This window comes from Lissotriton helveticus, chromosome 5_1 (assembly GCF_964261635.1).
Source record: "Lissotriton helveticus chromosome 5_1, aLisHel1.1, whole genome shotgun sequence".
NCBI classification, from domain to species: domain Eukaryota; kingdom Metazoa; phylum Chordata; class Amphibia; order Caudata; family Salamandridae; genus Lissotriton; species Lissotriton helveticus.
In genome coordinates, this window is record NC_136065.1 from 459,744,111 (window position 1) to 459,764,095 (window position 19,985).

A 19,985-nucleotide genomic window follows, 5' to 3' on the forward strand; every position below is an offset into this window, starting at 1 on the left:
ACCTTCAAGGGTGCGCTTAAGAGATACAGGGTGCCTGATGGTGGGTTAAAGAGACATGTGGTGGAATCAAGACTACCTAGCCTTGGTATTCTGCACCCGACCTTCCACAGTGCCGGCCATCGACTTCTGAACAAAAACTTTGGGCCCAGGAACTTATTCTTTTATTCACTGACATTAGGCTTTTCCTGGTAGTTACCCAGAGAAAAAATGTACATTAGATTGTCCACTTCCACTTTAAACAGGGCAGGCGGTCTGATGTACCAATTGGTCTATGCCCATCCGGCAGTCAGTGTAAGGGTTCCACTCAGGGCCGGACTGGCTACCGGGCAGTTAGGAATGCTGCCGAGCTGCTGCCTGATTTTACTGCAGTGGAGGCTGATTTCGTCCATGGAGACCTGCGTCCCCATTAACGAAATCACCCCCCAGCTCAGCAGCATTCCTAACTGCCCAGTAGCCAGTCCGGCCCTGGTTCCACTGACAGAGGCAGCGGGGCCCTGCCGGCAGAAACATGATAGACTGTCTGACACCAAGTAGAGCAGGCAGTTTGACAACCTCTGTCTAATTATCCAACAGCCAAAACAAAGCACACATTCTGGAGGGGAGTGCAGTATGGAGGACCCCGGTTCAGGTTCTTGGTTCAAGAGGCTCCTCCATGTTAATGCACAGTCTCTTTCATGTCCATAGCAGACTTTCTCCTCGTCCCTTCCTAGATCCATCCATAGTAAATGCTGGGTGCTAAGCGCGCACATATTAAACCCGGTCCTCAGCCTCCTCCATTGTAAACACAAGGAGATGATGGACGGAGCGCTGAAACTTTTCAGACACTCACCTCTAGTCACAGATCTGGGTTGAATCCATCATCTTTCTTTAGCTGACTTCGCCAACTCAGTTCAGACACAGCTATATGCAAATCAGTCTTGACATTGTGCCTCATGGGAACAGTCCAGCCGAACTGCCAAGCCAGGTCTTCCCTGAACCAGAAACAAGTATCCTCGGACCAGTTTTAGGGTAACACCCCTCATCAGTCAGGCTGGCTTGAACCCAGTGGCAAAGTGAGAAAGGGACCCATGTCTGGGCATACCCTGCATTGTAATACCAGATGCAGGTGCATTATTGAATGTAGGCAAAGAATGAGAGGAATTTAATCACAGAAGGACCAGTCCATTGAATGAGTTTGTTCTGGCCAGCCTGGATCCAGCTTTGAGTAACAATCCTTGACTCTTTTAGGATTATCTTTATTAAGCTTGACTAATAAAGGATTAGCTTTATGAACTACTGTACCTTTTATCCTCAACTCCCAAATCCTTATTTGTAGATTAAGGTAGAGTGCTGGGGTCCACAATAATACCTTTCCCACTCCACATTAGTACCTCTAACTTGTAATCCCATGTCCTCCCAATGTAAATGCAAGGGGTTTGGTCAGTTCTACATTAATACCCGGTGTTGTAAAGTATCTCATGTGACTTGTATTCCAGGTCTGTCACACAAAAAAGGGGCCACGGGTCTGGATTAGGAGGTTGTTTTAACTGTCTGAATGTACTCAACCATGCAAAAACAGGAGGTTTCCCTTTTCAGGACGGTTCCCCTCACACACCAGGGGCGTCATGCTTCATCATAGGGGTGCCTCCTCACGTGATAGACCTAGTCTTCACATGGGCTACAACCCCCTCTCTACGAGGGGGGAGCTCAGGGAGGTTGTACTATCCATGAATGTACTATCAATGAAAGTACTATCAATGTACTATCAGTGAATGTACTATCCATTGTCGCATACCTTTACTGTTAGATACACTCGTTCCCACATCTTAGAATGATAGGCATCGGCTGAACGGCCTTGGGGTCGATATAACATGTTCCCAGCTCTGTGGCATGTCCCATCTTTGTGTGTCTTCTTTGTTCATCATGGCCTGAGCTGGAAAATTCCAGTTTGGGCGGGACCCTAGAGGTGTTAGAATTGTATATTTTGTGTTACTTTGTGGACGGGGGCCAGTCCACTCGGCAGTCATCTAAGGAGACTGGTCAGACTGGGCTCCGCTGCAACGTATTAGCACTAAACTAACTGGTTCGTATTCCCTACTGTCTGACCGACTCTTCATTTATTGAGATGGCATACAGGTGGTCGCGAGTGACCGGATTGACCGTAGTCAGGTCACTTCCTTCACTTTGGGGAGGCTTACCTATATTACTTAAGGGAAGTGGTGGCTTTGCCATTAGGTGTAATGACAAAGTCGAACTGACAGTGTCACACACTGTCTACAGTGGCAGGCTGGGGTTCATTTTGTCGCTGTCACATGCAGGGTGGCACAAACAGTGTTGGAGCCCTGGGTGAACACTATGTCTTACATCCCCTGGTTACCATACACTAGGGACTTATAAGTAATCCAGCATTTACCCGTTGGGTCTATCCAATTCAACATAACTTGGTATAGGGTTAGAACACTGGTACTGGGGCCTGGTTAGCACGCCTCGGTACCCTCTCAGAGTCAAAAAACCAGCAGCATCAGTTCAAAAATGTGGGGGTGAACATGAAAAAAGGAGGCATTTACTAACAGAAGGCAAATGTTTCTCTGTTACTTGATGTATGTATGTGATTTGTTATTCTCGTGTGAGTGCTCCATGGAAAGTAACAACGTGACATTTACTCTATTCTACAGGAAATATGTCAGGGGACATCAAGGGGGGAGATATTGGTGGGAAATAATTAACTTTGGGCTTTTAAGCTGCCCAAAATGGGACAGTAAATACGTTTCAAAAAACAAAACTTAAGGTTTCTTACTATCCTGCAGGTGACCTTGGCCTAACGAAAGGCATCCTGTTAAATTACAAGCCACTGAACGCAGAGGTCATTCCCCATTCCTTGCGTTAGAAAAGCTAATTGAACTTCCCTAATATCTGTAGAGTATGGATTCCTTTAGGAACATTTGGAACCTGAGTAGGCTCAGGTTGGAGATTGTCTACACATCTGCAACACTCTTACTGGCATGCTGCTGTCAGTTACTGTTTCCTCCATGAACACATAAGTTGATGTTTTCTTCACAATTGAAAGCAATTTTCCATGTGGAGGATATGTTTCTACCTCTTCTGCAAAGTAGAAACTTTTTGGGAGATTACGCTTATCTCTACCTTTTTTAGGGATAGTTTTGTGACAGTTTAGGGTGAGGAAATGGACAGTGGATATTTGTGAATACTCTTAAGGTTTCGATTAATATGACTAAAACTGGTAACCTGGTAGATTGTTCAGTCCCTCTGCAACCATAAAGGTATAGAAGTCCTGATTTCACAAATCCAGATATGCAATTTGCTTTCACTGTCCCAAATTTGTAAAATGAAGTGACTCTTCGGAATGTAAAACGTTTTGAGAATTGGCTCCTCGGTCACTATATATGAAATTGTAACTAATTGGAATCAATGCTAAATTTGAACCAGTGGTTCAAGAGGGGCCCATCATCACTCATTTTTGGAGACTGAGGTTATGTTTAATCATCAGGAGGAGGAAGAGAAAGACAGAAACAGTAACAAAGGGTGAAAGGAGGGATGAAAAAGAACCCCCAAGAGTGAAATAAAGGGGCAGGAAGACCATGTTGGTGGAAGAAAGAGGCATGAGGTGAAATTGTGTGACGCCCATTGGATTGTTAATTGCATGATATTCGTTTTTTAAATTGCGTATGTCTGTTTGTGTGTGTTGGATAATTTCCATTCATGTATAGGTATATAAATACAGCATCACCCTAAACTGAAGATCAAAGGATGTAGGGTGGGGGTTGATGGCCTTCTAGGCGCACGGCTGGATCTTAGGGGCAGGAAAGCAAAAGACACACAAATGATGAATCGAATGTGGAACAAATCAAACGTTCACCCCCAGTCAACACATCCTTCTTTTGCTTACCACGGTGCCCCAGTTTAGACCTAGCCCTGTTCAAAGCAGTCTTGACCCTGCCCCTAATGAGAACAGTCTAGCCCAAACTGTCAAGCCAGGTTCCCTGGACGAGAAACAAACACCCTGGCACCGGTTTCGGGGTATCACCCCTCTTCAGCCAGGTTAGCTTGAATCCAGTGGCACAGTGAGCCCAGGACCCAAGCGGTTCGGGCTGGACTGTTCCCATTGGGTGCAGGGTCAAGACTGAATTGAATTTGGCTGGGTCTAAACTGGAATGGCATGGTGTGCAAAAAAATTATGGATTTAGGTCCAGATCTCTGTACTGGGACTGAATGTTTGACATTGTTTCAGCATTCCGTCCATCAATTGTTCTTTTTAGGTCTCGCCTAGACGAAAGCAAAAGCGAAGCTTTTGCTGTCTAGGGCGAGACAACTTATGTTATCACTTTTGGGGGAATGTGGACAGCAGACTGTCACGCGCCTCTCCTGCCGGAGATTTGACCTCGTGGGTGCGCTTTGGCGCCTTGGCTGCGCGCGTGCTACATCGTCAGTTTCGGTTCTTTTTCTTCTTCTTAAAAGGGGCTGGCGTCAACGCGTCTTGAACGTGCGGCGTGTCTCTATATTCAGTCAATAACCAGGGTCCGGGTGGGACCGACTCCCCAACTAGGGCCCAGGAAGCGGCGAAGCGCCAGCGCGGCTCTCCCCGGAGCAGCGGGAGAGCCGCTCATTTAATATACGGCGCAGCCCATAATGCCTTGCAGGCCAGGACTGGCCTGCAAGGGCAATACAGCGTTTTCTTGGGGGTCTCGTTGGAGCGGCCCTGCTGACCAGGTGGGGCCGCTCGGTGGCACTGTGGCAAGGTCCGGAGCTCTTCCCCCCCCACCTGACAACACTCACCGGGCTCTGCTGGCGGGGGCTACATGAGAGCACCCGCTCCTCTGGGCTCTTTCCGCAGCACTTCTCTTTGCTCCCGGTGTGACTCCTCGGCTCTGCAGCTCTTCTCCGGGGCCGCGGGACAAAAGGCTACTCCTCTGCGCAGGCGGCTCCGGGGCTCTCCACAGCTCACGGGAGCCCCGGACCGCGGGAGGACTTTTCCTCTCCTTTCTCGGGTGCTCGAGGAGGCGGGACTTTCGGCCGGGCCGCGATGCAATTGGCCGGGCGGCCGGCTGGGCATTGTAGGCGGGGGTTGAACTGTGAACACGCACATCTCTTTACACACTCTACCACACCTTCGTGAGCGAGTGCCCGAGCTGCAGATCACGCTGGTATTGCAGAGGCAAAAGACTGAAGCAGCAGAGTTCACGGACCTCTGACGGGCTTGTTTAAAAACAGCACCGTGGCCGCTCCCGCTTCCCCAGCGCCACACGTCTGATCGGCTTCACAGTCTGCTTTAATTTTTATATTTCATTTCCACCATGTGGCTGCATATTTACAACAGCACCGCACCGGCTGCAATGATGCCACACGGCTTCTTTAATATCCATATATTTGCTCCTACGCGCACACTTCACCAATGCCACGCGTCTTCTTTAAAATGTTGTTGACTAAAATAGAACTCGGTCCCGTGTGATGTCATCGGGCGAAGCCGGGTTTGATGTTGTTGTGGTCGTGGGGCAATGGTGCTCTTCGGCCGACTCTGCAGACTGTAGGCTGCTAGTTTGCGATGGTGGCCAACCCGGTGCAGGACGAATTCACCGCTCCAGGCAGCCCGACTGGGGCAGACCGGAGGGGCTGCGGACAGAGCTGCAGAAAGCAGGTAAGGGCTTCTCGGCAACAAAGCCCCTAGTGCATTGCATACCTAACCGCCCTTCAGTGACACCCTTACCGCCTGCGGACACCCAGCTTTGCCACGGTTAGTTGTACTCTCTTTACCACCATGCACACTCCTCCGCTCTGCCACATTTGGTTGTACCCCCTTACAACCCTGTGCACACCCAGCTCTTCTCCCTCCCACCCCAGTCACGCTACAACCTTGCCAGTCCCACGGCACCAACATATCCCCGCTCCCCCAGTAAGACTTCACCAAGGGGGGGCCTGTGCGAGGCTAGCTGAGGACCGCTGATCATGGCCTGCAGAGAGACGCGTTCCCATTTCTTAAGCTGGTGAGACAACAAACTAGGTAAGCAGGAACGTAATGTGAATCCGCATCAGTAGTGGAAGGTGAAAGAGGACCCCAGTGCTGGTTATTGTTCGCAGTCAAGCAGCGATGCACCTTTTGGGTAACACAAGTAATAATAACTTTCTTTAGAGTTTTGTGATTTAAAGGTGCTGGCACCACACCCCCTCACTGCCCCCCTCACTGCCCCCCTCAGTGCAAAATACCCCCTCCCTGCCCCCCTCAGTGCACAATACCTCCTCACTGAACCCTCAACGCACAATACCTCCTCACTGCCCCCTCAACGCACAATACTTCCTCACTGCCCCTCTCAGCGCAAATGCCTCCTTACTGTTCCTCTCAGTGCACAATACATTCTCACATTTGCAAGATTAAGCTAATGGCATTGTAAATAACGATGCCATTTATTAATCTGTTTTCAAAACCAACACATAAATAAAAAATGTGTCATTTACAATGCCAACAGCTCTAACTTTTGCAAAGGCGAGACCGTTGCATTGTAAATGCTTGTTTCTTTTGGATCTTAGGGGAAGCAGGAAGGAGAGTAAGTGCTAGTGGGAGAGAGGCTGAGGTGGAAAGGAGAAGGTCAGACGAAGCAGGATAATACAGAGAGGGGCATGAGATCAGTGCAGGAGACCCCATAGCCCCAGAGGGCACATGCTGGGAGTGACCCACATGCTGCTGTTTATAGATGCAGAGTGTAGTTCCCGGTGGTGTAGAAGACTGCTTTACTAGTTGGAGTTCAGGCAGTATTGTTCTTTGGTGAGCTCCATTTGAGAATTATCAATGGCAGAATATACAACCCTATGACAATATCTGTGTTCAAATTCTGATTTGTCCTGTCATTACAACATTTTGAGTTCGACACTGTGGCAATACATGTACACTTTGTCAGGATATGAGGTGCCATAATACAGAGACAGTAATAGTCACAATGCTTAATTTGTGAAAGGATAAGTGGTGGTTCTAAATGTTTCTCAGAAGCCTGTCAACATGGCAGTCAAATGTCGCGGTTGCTGAATACCAAAGCATATAGTCTTAATTAACCTGCACAAACATGAAGCAAACCTAATTTTAGAGTGCAGCGTTCAAAAAGGTATACTCTGTAAACTTTCTTTGCTTGGTTCATTTTTTATGTTATATTTTAAAGCCTTGCCTATACGATGTTTTTATTCTTACAATATTATAGGTTTGTTAACATTTTATTTGAAAAATTAAAAAGACGTCTCTCAAAAATAGAACACGGTAGGCAGCCGCAATAGAGAAACCCAATCGCTGTGTTAAATACACAAGGTTGTCTTGTAGTGCTCGGATTTTACACACACCACAAAGAGACAATGCGTTTGCACTATTATTTTGATTCAACCGATTTTGGAGACTTCGAATAACGATGGTGAGATGTTTGCAATTTTGGCCCGATGGGCTCGGGTTTTGCTGTATTTCTGTTCATTTGAGGCAGAAGGTGTCCTCCTGAGCCCAGACGCGCCATCTGGAGCAGCCCCAGCAGGCCGGGGGTGGGAGGGGGAGAGTGTATTATTGATGCTGAAAGTGGGATTTGCCATCGATGCTCCTGTAAAGCTTTTAAAACATCTTTTCATCGCTTTCCAGGATGTTTGTAAAACAGCATTAAAGATTGATGCGCCACAGGCCGGGCCTGCTTCACGGTGTCAATTAGAGGCATGACACCCAACATCTGTGCGGGTGGGGCCGGGGCTGCGTGAGCCTGCCCCCGGGCGCGGGAGGAGGGGAGGGGGGGGGGAGAGCAGTGGAGAGTGAAGGGGGAGTCCTGTCAGCATTGGCCCGGCACAGGCCGAGAGAGCCCGGGAAAGGGGCGAGAGGGGAGCAGGGATGAGACGAGTTCTGTCAGCATGAGGGAAAGGAACGGGAGAAATGGAGTTACACGCGCCAGAAGGTGGCGACAAGGAAGGGAAGCCCAGAGCAGAGCAGGACAAGAAAAAGAGGGACAGGAAATCTAGTGATGGAAAAGCCAGGCACGCGGCGGGAGGAGGGGAGAGGATGAGTGTCATGGCTAGACTGCCGACTTTGGAGCTGATAAACCAGGGGTCGAGCCTCGGGTCGACTCCACATCCTGTGATTCTGGACAAATCACTTACCCCCAGATGCATCAAGCATCCATTTTGCGATTCCTTATTAGTGAAAAATAAGGAATCGCTAATAAGGAATAGCAAAATGCTATGCAAGAAGAAATCACATTAAAAATAGCGATTTCTTAAAATTGCGAGTCGCAATTAAGGAATTAAGGAATACCTCCCCATTCATTCCTATGGGCCCAGAGGCCCATAGGAATGAATGGGAAGACATTCTCAATTTGCGAATCGCAATTAGCGAATCGCAAAATGAGAATGTGATTTCAAAGGTGCAGGGGTGTCCAAAGGACACCCTGTGCACCCCTGAAATTGATCTGTGCACATATGTTGCGCACACACATGCCCGCATGTGTGTGTGCGCAACATGAAACTTTCAAAAATGCACTTTAGTGCATTTTTCAAAGTTTTTGCAAATTACCATGAAGTTGAACTTCATGGTAATTTGCAAGCCCTATTAGCGAAATCGCTATTTTTTAAACTTTCATGCATTGCATTTAAGGAATCTCAATTTGAGATTCCTTAAATGCAATGAATCGCAATTTGGCGAATTCTTAATTTGCGATTTTTGCATTTGGGATGATGCATCACAAATGCAAAAATACCGGTCGCAAAGGGGCAGATTCTCTGCGAGCAGATTTTAGCTTGATGCATCTGGGCCTTAATCTCCCCGTGCCTACCAAAAAAATAATGTGTCCTTGTGTAAGGTAACTGGTGCTCATGTAAAGAGCTCCAATACCTTCGGGTCGAGTTGGCACTATAAATCTGCAAAAAAAAAAAAAGAAGAAAGAGCAGGAAGGGAGAGGCACGTGCGTCGAGAGCATGGCCAAAGATAATGACAGGCGAAGAAAGCCATGGGAGGGAGTTTCAAGGGGAAAATAATGGTTCTGTGAGCAGGACCAAATCAACCTGACATCATAGTCCAGGTACATGGCAAGATGGAGGGCAGGTGGGCCAGAGGAGGGAGCGTACCTCAATAATAGGGAAGGGAGATACAGAAAGGTAGAGGTGTACAGGTAGGAGAGCGGGCTTCCATCATCCTAGGGCAGGTGATATAGCAATGTGAGAGCAGAGGAAAGGAAGTGACAGAAAGAATCAAGTGTGTTAACGAAAACACAGGCATAGAGCAGGGAGAAAATATATAGGGAGGTGAAGTAAAATAAAGAGAAGAGAGGGGGCAATGTTCGCAGCACCCTAGGTAAATGGCGTGCACTTAGTGAAATGGGTAAAAGTAATCAGGACGTAGGAGATAAGAGGAAGGAAAGACATGGGCATTAGGTACATCGTGTGTGTATATACATACAGAGATTGAGAGATTTACATATCTATCTATATATATGTGTATAATATATATTTATTTTTATATATATATATATATATATATATATATATATATATATATATATATATATATATATATATATATATATATATATATATATATATATATATATATATATATATATATATATATATATATATATATATATATATATATATATATATGAAGCTCAAACTCCCTCTTACTCAAGAAAGAGCGTGACGCAGCTCCGGGGGAATAAGTTCAAGATTTATTGATTGTCTTGCGCTGGCAATAATGTCCCTGAAACACTGGGCAGACGCGTTTCAGCCATCCATTGGCCTCATCAGTGCCCGTCTCAGCTGCCTCCTCGCTGTTTCTGGGGGTCCGTTATGGCGATGTTAAAGTCCGTTACCACTTACGGAGGACTTCAACGCCCAGCATGCAATGGGACAGCAGGATAGCGCGAGATGTCTTACACCTGTGAGGCAAAAGGTGGGGCCAGTGATCACATGATCAATAATGGACAAAAAGTGTTTGGTATCTCTCAGATAGGAAGGCAGAGACATGACCAAAGGTGAAAGGAACGAGTCAACATAAATCGAAAGGTTCTCAGTGAGACTTCCATTCGAGGCAACAATAGGTCTCCCCGGAGGATTGTGTAAGTCTTTGTGAACCTTGGGAAGGTAGTAAAAAGTAGGAATTACTGGGCTGAGACAACGTAAATAAAGATATTCATCGGTATTGAGCATATTCAAATTATACCACTTGGATATCATATCGTGGTACTCCACCACGCTTTGGTTGTATACTTTGTTGTTCACAAGCCTATAGGTGTTAACATCACCCAATAAACGAAGAGCCTCAGTTTCGTATTGAGCAGTGGTAAGGAGGACAATGTTGCCCCCCTTATCGGAGGGTTTGCACACCAGATCAGAGTCTTTGCATAGGGTCTGTAATGCATTCTGTTGATGTTTGGTGAAGTTGTCACCGGAGAACGCATATGACTTCGATTGAGGATGTCAGTAGGATTGCTTTTGCCCATACAGGGCTATATCATGTCTGGATTTTATATTGGGATCCATGGGCGAGTAATGGCATAGTTGTAAATTGCTATTGTATAGCAACATATGCGCATCTAATTGAATGTATATACGTTCCAAGATGGCTGCCGTTTTTGTCCTAAAAATCATGCAGTCCTTTTTTGCTCTTTATGGCATCCTGGCAACTATTAAGTTCTTGCGCGTCTCTGCTTCTCTCATAACTTGACAAAGCCCTACGGCGAAACGCGTCGTTGCTGTTTGTTCCGCCACGAATAAATTGGTTTGGAACAACCCCCTGCGAGTGCTGCTTTCCTTTGTGGATTGTATGATCCTTGGATGTGTGTAAAGAACATTGTGAAACGGGCACACCCCCGTTTGGCGTGCACCCGCCCACGAGTGCAACCGGCTGGTGTTTGGAAGCTTGGGAGATTATTTTCCGGCTGCACCGAGTCTGTCGAAGGAGTTCCGCATTGCCCTGACCAGGAAGAGTTGCCGGGTGAATCCAATTTAATGATTTGGGCATTTATTCTTCTTTGCTGGTAAGGCGCGGTGAGCGCATTTGAGACTCTTTTTGCGCATAGACATTGACTCAGAGCGAAGGGGGGATACAGCAAGTTTGATTTCTGGTAGTTGCGGCCGCGCTACCATTTAGCATGTTTTGTGAGGCGGAGAGAAGAGAGGCAGAACAAGGGATGTTCAAGAATAAGAAAAAATCTGATGGGACTCAAAAAGCAGGCACCAGTCAAGCCAGTGGGGGCGGTACCTCCATGAACACCAAACTGAATTCATTAGAACGTCTATATGAGCGTGAAATTAGAAAGTGGTGGGAGGCCACATCACTGCAAAATTATATAGATGTTGACCGCGTCCCCAGGGGATTAAGGATATACACTATCCCCGCATACGAAAATCCTGACCCTGAATTGTTGGATGCATGGGCGGAGCATACGGCAGCATCCTGCAAAGGGAGTTTAAGGATATTAGTACGCTTTGCCTGGAGCGATAGGGATAAGGCCTTGACACAAATCAAAGAACTGGAAGAGGAATTACTAAAAGAGGACGACCAGGTCACTCTTGGAGAAAAACGTGAACAAATTAAAAAACGTCTTAAAAAATACGAACAAAAAATAAAACAGCGCAAGGAAGAAAAATTTGAAAGAGATGAGAATGATTATCAGATGGGAAGGGTGTTAACTTTTGCAAAGAAATATGATCACACTAGGAAACAACTGAAGCAAAAGATAAGTACACCCGCCTCTGTAGACCCCGTGACCTCCGAATCAGATGTTAACGCAGACGACGCGATAAGTGAGGATGGAAGCGTGGAAGCTCCTTCTTTTCACGTGGAGTTCAAAGTCATGCGCAACCAACAACTAGAGGGAGGCAGGGGCAAGCCCCTGGACAATGCAGGGGCAAGAGGAAGACGAGGCGCGGCGGCGGTGGGAAGAAATCCATTAGGTTCCCCACCTGTCACACGCAGCAGGAAGAACTTCTACAGGAAGAAGACCTAAGACAGGACCCTGTAGACAAAGATAATCTGACCATCATCAACTTGACCAACAAAGTACTTACTGAAGAAGAGAATTCCATCTTAAAACTGGGCTTATCCTTCTGCCCACGTAAGAACTTTGACTTTGCGCAAACAAGAATCGACGTTTTTAAATTCACGAGGAAATTAAAACTGCACAAATTTTTCAAACTTAAATCTCACAGTGCTAATTCTACTCTTTCAGCTGATAGAGATGGAGATGGTTTGAGATGCCGGGATTTGGGTGGTCTACGTGCCATAGAAGGCTTACATCAGGAAATCAATGTAGGTGAAGATGGCAATATCACCAACACTCAAACACTGGCGCATCTGGACATACAACAAAAAAGTGGGGGCAGTGTGTTTAAACCGGCCTCTACATTTATGCCTATCATGGGTTCAGATGCCATAGACACCTTCTCGGATGCAGTTCTGATGGATCTTTCAAGATTAAGAAAATCGAAGTCATATGCGTTCTCCGGTGACAACTTCACCAAACATCAACAGAATGCATTACAGACCCAATGCAAAGACTCTGATCTGGTGTGCAAACCCTCCGATAAGGGGGGCAACATTGTCCTCCTTACCACTGCTCAATACGAAACTGAGGCTCTTCGTTTATTGGGTGATGTTAACACCTATAGGCTTGTGAACAACAAAGTATACAACCAAAGCGTGGTGGAGTACCACGATATGATATCCAAGTGGTATAATTTGAATATGCTCAATACCGATGAATATCTTTATTTACGTTGTCTCAGCCCAGTAATTCCTACTTTTTACTACCTTCCCAAGGTTCACAAAGACTTACACAATCCTCCGGGGAGACCTATTGTTGCCTCGAATGGAAGTCTCACTGAGAACCTTTCGATTTATGTTGACTCGTTCCTTTCACCTTTGGTCATGTCTCTGCCTTCCTATCTGAGAGATACCAAACACTTTTTGTCCATTATTGATCAGGTCACTTGGAAAGACACATACTGCATGATGGTTCTCGACATCGCCAGTCTATACACCTGTATAGCTCATGGTGATGGACTTAGAGCTATGGCCAGTTTCTTGGAGAAACGTCCTGTTTGTTTTTACGAGCATAATAAAATGCTGATGGAATTCATGAATTTCAGCTTAAATAATAACATCTTTCTTTTCAGCAATCAGTTGTATAAGCAGATGTCCGGAGTAGCTATGGGAGCTTGCTCTGCTCCGAGCTTTGCCAATCTTTTTGTAGGACATTGGGAAGAACAGGCACCTTGGTGTCATAATGAGGAATGGACCAACAAAATTATAGGATGGCATCGTTACATAGACGATCTGTTTATCATTTTAAATTACTCGATAGAAACGGCTAATGTGTTTGTTGAGGTACTTAACAACAACGACATGAATCTGAAGTTCTCAGGTCAGATTAGTAAGAGTGCTGTCAACTACCTAGATCTTACTGTATATGCTGATGAGGATGGTTCTCTACAGACTAAATTGTTCAGGAAAGAGACGGCTGGGAATTCCACGCTTTATGCAAAAAGCAGTCATCCACGCCAATTAATAGAAAGTATCCCTTATGGAGAACTTTTAAGGTTGAGGCGTAACAATTCTAATGATGCTGATTTTGAAATGGCAGCGGCTGCTAGCCTTCAAAGATTTAAAAGAAGAGGGTACAAAAATGGGGTTTTGATACGCGCTTTTGAGAGAGTTAAAAAGATTAAGCGGAAAGATCTGTTGCAACCTAAACATATTAAGGCATCTAAAAATGGGGCATTTCGTCTCATTACAACATTTTCGCGCAATGCTGGTCAGATCAAGAAAATCTTTAAAAAGAATTGGAGTATTCTTTTGTCTGATAACATCATCAAAGCTGACCTGCCGACCAATCCGTTGGTCACTTACAGGAAGGCTAAATCCCTTAAGGATCATCTGGTCTCCAGTCATTTCTCTCCCCCCGCTAATGCCCCTCAAATGCCTGTTCTCAGTGGTTTTTACCCCTGTGGTCGGTGTAAGGCCTGTAAGCATAGTAAGCGGACGCTTACTTTCAAGATACCTGGTCTGGCCACACCGAAAAAGATCTCGAAATTCTTGACATGTTCTACCCCCTTTGCGATTTACTGCCTCACCTGCCCGTGTGGTTTAAAATACATCAGCAGTACCACCAACGCAGTAAAATTAAGAATACTAGAGCACATGCGTGCCATTGCCAAAAAAGATGAATCTTACCCTGTGGCAAGGCATTTCGAGAAGATGCACAATAGCAACAGGGATCTGTTGTCTTACATCTGTCTCGATAATGTACCAGCCAGCATTAGAGGAGGGGATCGCCTCTTAAAGCTCAGACGCCTGGAATCCAGGTACATAATTGACCTACAGAGTAAGAGCCCGAGGGGTTTGAATATGCATGAAGAGCTATCAGTACATCTGGGATAGGACTCGTGTACAAATGTATTAATGCATCTAGTTGGTCTGTTCTCTTCTATAATGTGTCGTGCATCATGTTTTCATATTTGTGCCTTTCTGACTCTATATGATGATTCATTGTATGTATTCTTTGAATTCTAAACTGTGACTGTTTTCTTTATTTTTGAATATTTAATTCAGCTAATAGATGTTGTTTGCAGAGATGTCATTGGACTTGTTTTGCAGGCTAAGCACCCATGCCCATCTGAGGGCGTAATCAAAGTGTATCACTTTTGTTAATTTGGAGAGTGTTTATGCTCATGAAGCACCCCTAAGCATTTGTGCTTATAATAACTGTGTAATTAGATCAGGGGTACAGCATACGCTTTATAATAATAAGATCTACTCTCCCTTTTTGTGGTGCAAACTAACATCAGCCTTTATCTGTATTGAGGATGTCAGTAGGATTGCTTTTGCCCATACAGGGCTATATCATGTCTGGATTTTATATTGGGATCCATGGGCGAGTAATGGCATAGTTGTAAATTGCTATTGTATAGCAACATATGCGCATCTAATTGAATGTATATACGTTCCAAGATGGCTGCCGTTTTTGTCCTAAAAATCATGCAGTCCTTTTTTGCTCTTTATGGCATCCTGGCAACTATTAAGTTCTTGCGCGTCTCTGCTTCTCTCATAACTTGACAAAGCCCTACGGCGAAACGCGTCGTTGCTGTTTGTTCCGCCACGAATAAATTGGTTTGGAACAACCCCCTGCGAGTGCTGCTTTCCTTTGTGGATTGTATGATCCTTGGATGTGTGTAAAGAACATATATATATATATATATATATATATATATATATATATATATATATATATATATATATATATATATATATATATATATATATATATATATATATATATATATATATATATATATATATATATATATATATATATATATATATATATATATATATATATATATGAAGGTCTTTGGACGACCAGTGCACTATAAAGACCAATTCCTCTAATGTTTTTATGTACTTTCAATAAAAGTGTAGCAAAATAGTAAAAGTGCAGTTATATTTGCTTCGGTCCGCTTTCTAACCTACCCCAGTACCAAAGCATGTGTGGAGTTATAATAGTAATTACTGTATTACGATTAATGGCAGATCCTAAGGTGCAAGTGTTTGAGGTCTATGGTTTATCCTGCTTTCAAATTCTCTTCAACAGTGTCAGGGAAATGTTAGTTGTCATCCCATTTAAATCAATTGGCTCTCATAGACAACACAAACCAAATTGCAGCTTTCCAGACTATATATTTTAATGATTGGTTGTTGTTTACCGCAGTAGCGTCTTTGGTAAGTCAGAGAAGTTATTATTATTATTATTTATTTTTATAGAGCGCGTAGTCACCCGGAGGTATCCCAGCGCTAAAAAATCCTATCTCCTAAGTACAGTGGGACAAGGGAGGGGGGAAGGGAGAAAGGACAGGGAGGGCGGGATGAAAGAGCAAGATAAGGGCCATGAGTGAATTCACTGTGGAAAGAGGTGGGTTTTGAGCTGTTTCCTAAAGCGGAGGTATTGAGGTTCGAGGCGCAGGACTCGGGGAAGTGTGTTCCAGAGTCGTGCAGTCTGGACTGAGAAACGCCTTCCTCCAGATCGGGCTCTCTTAAATTTGGGGGCAACAATGAGGTTTTCTGTGTCAGAACGGAGGGGTCTTGAGGATTTGTAAGGTGTGATAAATTTCTTGAGAACAGGGGGGCCTAGATTTCGTCGTAATTTGTAGGCCAGACACAGGGCCTTGAATTTGACCCGCTCTCTTATGGGGAGCCAGTGGAGGAGTTTTAAGGCCGGTTTGGCCGATGCTCTGGCAGGGGTATTTGTGAGAATCCGGGCCGCAGTATTCTGAATTCTCTGAAGTTTGTTCAGAGTCACCTCTGGGGCACCCAGATATATCACGTTGCTATAATCAAGCCTCGAGATTATTAGGCCTTGAATAAGCAACTTTTGGGAGTCGGTGGGCAGGAGGGGCAGGACTTTCCTCAATGATTTCAGCAGTCCAAAGCAAGTCCCAGCCACTTTCTTTGCCTGCACAGTGAACGAGAGGTTGGTGTCAGGCCACACTCCCAGACTCTTTACTTCCTCTCTGGGTTCGGGAAGAGGGCCCAGACAGGCAGGCCAGATGTTCGGGGACAGTTTGAGTCCTTGTGGGCCAAGGAGCAGAACCTCCGTTTTTGACCCATTTAGTTTTAGGGCAGAGGTGTTCATCCAGTGATGGACCTGCGCAAGGCAATTGAATAGGTCTGCTGGTTGTTGTTTGGGGTGGGATAATGACACAACCAATTGTGTGTCGTCAGCGTAACTGACGACACTCACTCCGAATGGAATGATGACCTCCTCCAATGTGGACATATAGATATTAAATAATGTGGGGCTCAGGGAGGAGCCCTGAGGCACGCCACATTGGAGGGGAATTTCGGAGGAACGGGCGTTGTTCTCCCAGATTTGGTAGGTCCGTTGAGCCAGGAAAGATGTAAGCCAGGCTAAGGCGTAGCCCTCTACACCGGCTCCCTTGAGTCTTTTAATAAGAAGTCGGTGGTCGACGGTATCGAAGGCCGCGCTTAGGTCGAGGAGTATCACTGCCACTGATCCTCCTCCGTCCAGTAGCGTTCTGGCCTCCTCAACCGCTGCTAGGAGGGCGATGTCTGTGCCCTGCCCTGGGCGAAAGCCCGTCTGGGAGCTTTTTAGTATGTTATTGACTTCCAGGAACTGGGAAAGTTTTCTATTAACCAGTTTTTCAGCAATCTTGCTGATTCCTGGGAGTAGGGAGATGGGCCTATAGTTCGCCAGGTTTTCGGGGTCGAGGGAGGGTTTTTTTAACAGAGCTTTCACGACCGCCGCCTTCCAGCTTAGGGGTACAACTCCCTGTTGGAGTGAGATGTTAATCAGGTGAGTCACGGGGGGGATGATCGTGGGGGCTACCTTTTTAAGAATTCGAAGTGGGGCGGGATCCTTAGGAGAGCCGCTTTTTATAGATGTTAACGTGTTTTCCACTTCTTCAGTCGTAACTTGGCCCCAAGAAGAAAGACGGCAGGGTGTTGAAGGTTGCAGGGGATCGTGTTCCTCGCCCAGAGTCGCGGAGGGAATAGACTCGAGGATTTTTAGGATTTTCCCATGAAAGAAATCCGCCAATTGTTGGCATTTGGTCTGGTCAGCTGTAGGGTCAATGGGATGTTTAGGTCCAGGTGATGGGGTTTTCAGAAGGTCTTTTAGGATAGCATAGGATTCCTTGCTGGAGCATACTGCTTTCTCTATTCTCTCCTGAAAAAACGCGATTTTGGTTTTATGGATGGTGGTTTTGTAATTAAGGAGAGAGGCAGAATAGATCTCTTTATTTATTTCCGATTTGACTTTCCTCCAGGATCGTTCCGTTCTCTTGCACTCTTGGCGCAAGGCTTTAAGCTCTGATGTGTACCAAGGAGTCGAGGCTACTCTTTTGGGGTGTTTGAAGGAGGAGGTTTTAGGGATGAGTGCATCAAGAGAGGAGGTGATCCATTCATTGACCTGCTTATCAGCAATAGCAGGATCGCTGGAGAGCTCAGGAGTAGACTCTGCTAAAGTGAGCATGAATCCAGAATAAAATGATGCTTTAACTACTGTTCCTCTGTTAGATACAGTTTGTGGTAGTAAGGAGTACGCAACTGAATCGGGATTCTGACTGAACCAGTTATATTGTACCAAGTTACTTGTCCACGTACAAATTTAGCCAGATACACTTGCTGAAATTGATGGAGGAAAAACACATATATTCAGAGTTCCATACCACGGACAGTATTATTGCATTAACTCTCACTCAGAGGTGTGAAAATCAGATTGTGGAGGTAATACCATACCTTCTAAATACCGAATGGCGTTTTTGGTATTTCTTGGGTAATACTGAGGGAGTCATGTTGAGGGCAATCTATGTCAGATGAACTGGAGACTTCCTGGGGTCCTCCATGGCTGCATTACTAACCTCAAAGAAAGAGAACATTGTAACCTCCAAGATGATGTGTTGTAAGTTGCTGGGCACTCCTCCGGTGCTGAAATCGCTATAAAATCTCCAGTGCGGGTCACGTTCTTGAGGATTAAGTTTAATATTCTTCTTGTACATTTGGGAAATCTGCTAACTGCCTTTCTCCAGGGCAGGCATGTGTTCTAACCCACCTTGGCCTCATTGCGCCAATTGACACAACCAAACTAGAGTAGTCCTCAGCAGGCTCGCCACTGTAACTATGGATTTGCTGGTATGGCACTTAACTGGTTCACTTCTTGCCTAGCCAGGTAATATGCTACCTGTCCACATACATAGACAACACTTGTAGTGTCCCACATGAGTGTGCACTAACCCAACCCTCTTTAACGTCTACATGGAGCCACTTGCAAAGATTTTTGTCAGGTTTAACATGAGCACCTTATGTATGTGAATTACACCCAAATATACATTAATGCTTCAAACGATCCGTGTAAAAGGCAGAAAGTCATTGATTGCCTTGTAATCATGCAGAAGTGTATACAGCAGATCCGGCTCCAGCTCAGAGCCTCTAAGGAAGAGATCTTCCCTATTTTCTGGGTGCTCCATCGAGCTGGATTTACTATCATTGTCACTGTCCTGAGCAAGGTTGACGGGGTGTCCAGGGAGGTGAGACACCCACATGATTATCCCATGCAAGATCACACAGACTGACACCTTTCTGCACCACACATTCTGCTCCCCACAACATACATGTATGTATGTATGTATGTATGTTAAGTGATTGCATGCACCAACAGCACACATCATACTCACCCTCCAATTGCGGGGGGCAGTGGAAGTAAAACATGCTGTCCGTCCTGGGGGTTGTTATTCTGAGTCCTGACTCCGTGGCTGCAAAACAAGGTGTAAATGTATTAGGAGGTATGCAGGAGGACAATGTACAAACTAGGGCTTTCGCCAGCAAGAAGTATGTTGTAGAATTCACAATGTATACATATAAAAATACTTCCAAAAACCTAACTCTGGACTGCAATGGTCAAGCCCAGTGAATCTTAGGAAGACAGTGGATTAGAACTGGTAAGGTGGGTAGACAATGGACAACCGAAGAACGAGGAAAGCCAACAGAGTTGGAAAGAGGGGATCACACCCAGTGGGAAGAGAGTGGCGTAGAGCAGCTGAGGTGAGGAAGGAGATATCCACGACATAGCAATACGTTGCGTTGTGAGTACGAGAGCAAAGTTAATCAGGACCATCTGTGCTATGTCCCATCTTGAGATGATCCTAGTCAGGTGACATATTACCCCGCCCAAGCTTGGTCCCATCTCAGGAACCACCCAACCCAAGTACTATGCTGTGACCAAGCCAGCAGTATTTTAGTCAGGGCCACTTCATCCATGTCCCTTTGCTAGCCCACCTGAGTCGTGTCAAGTACAAGGACCACCATACCCAGGTCTCATCTGAAAATCACTCCAACCTGAACTAATCAGCCAGGTAACATCATAGGCCCAGACTAATCAGGGCCCATGACAGTGCCATTCAAATCCTATCCCATGAAAGAGTGACTCCACACATGTCCAATCCTACATCTGCCGTAACCATGTTCACTC

General features: G+C 45.6%; 1 protein-coding gene across 1 annotated transcript in view; it reads right to left on the minus strand.

Annotated features, from left to right (window-relative positions):
- DRGX (dorsal root ganglia homeobox) overlaps positions 1-19,265 on the minus strand; it is an 86,259-nt gene extending 66,994 nt beyond the window's left edge. Inside the window, exon 1 of the mRNA XM_078640976.1 lies at positions 19,192-19,265. Coding sequence (XP_078497102.1) covers positions 19,192-19,225 — 34 coding nt within the window. The 5' untranslated portion in view covers positions 19,226-19,265. The remainder of the gene's footprint in view (positions 1-19,191) is intronic.
- Positions 19,266-19,985: the final 720 nt, after the last annotated feature.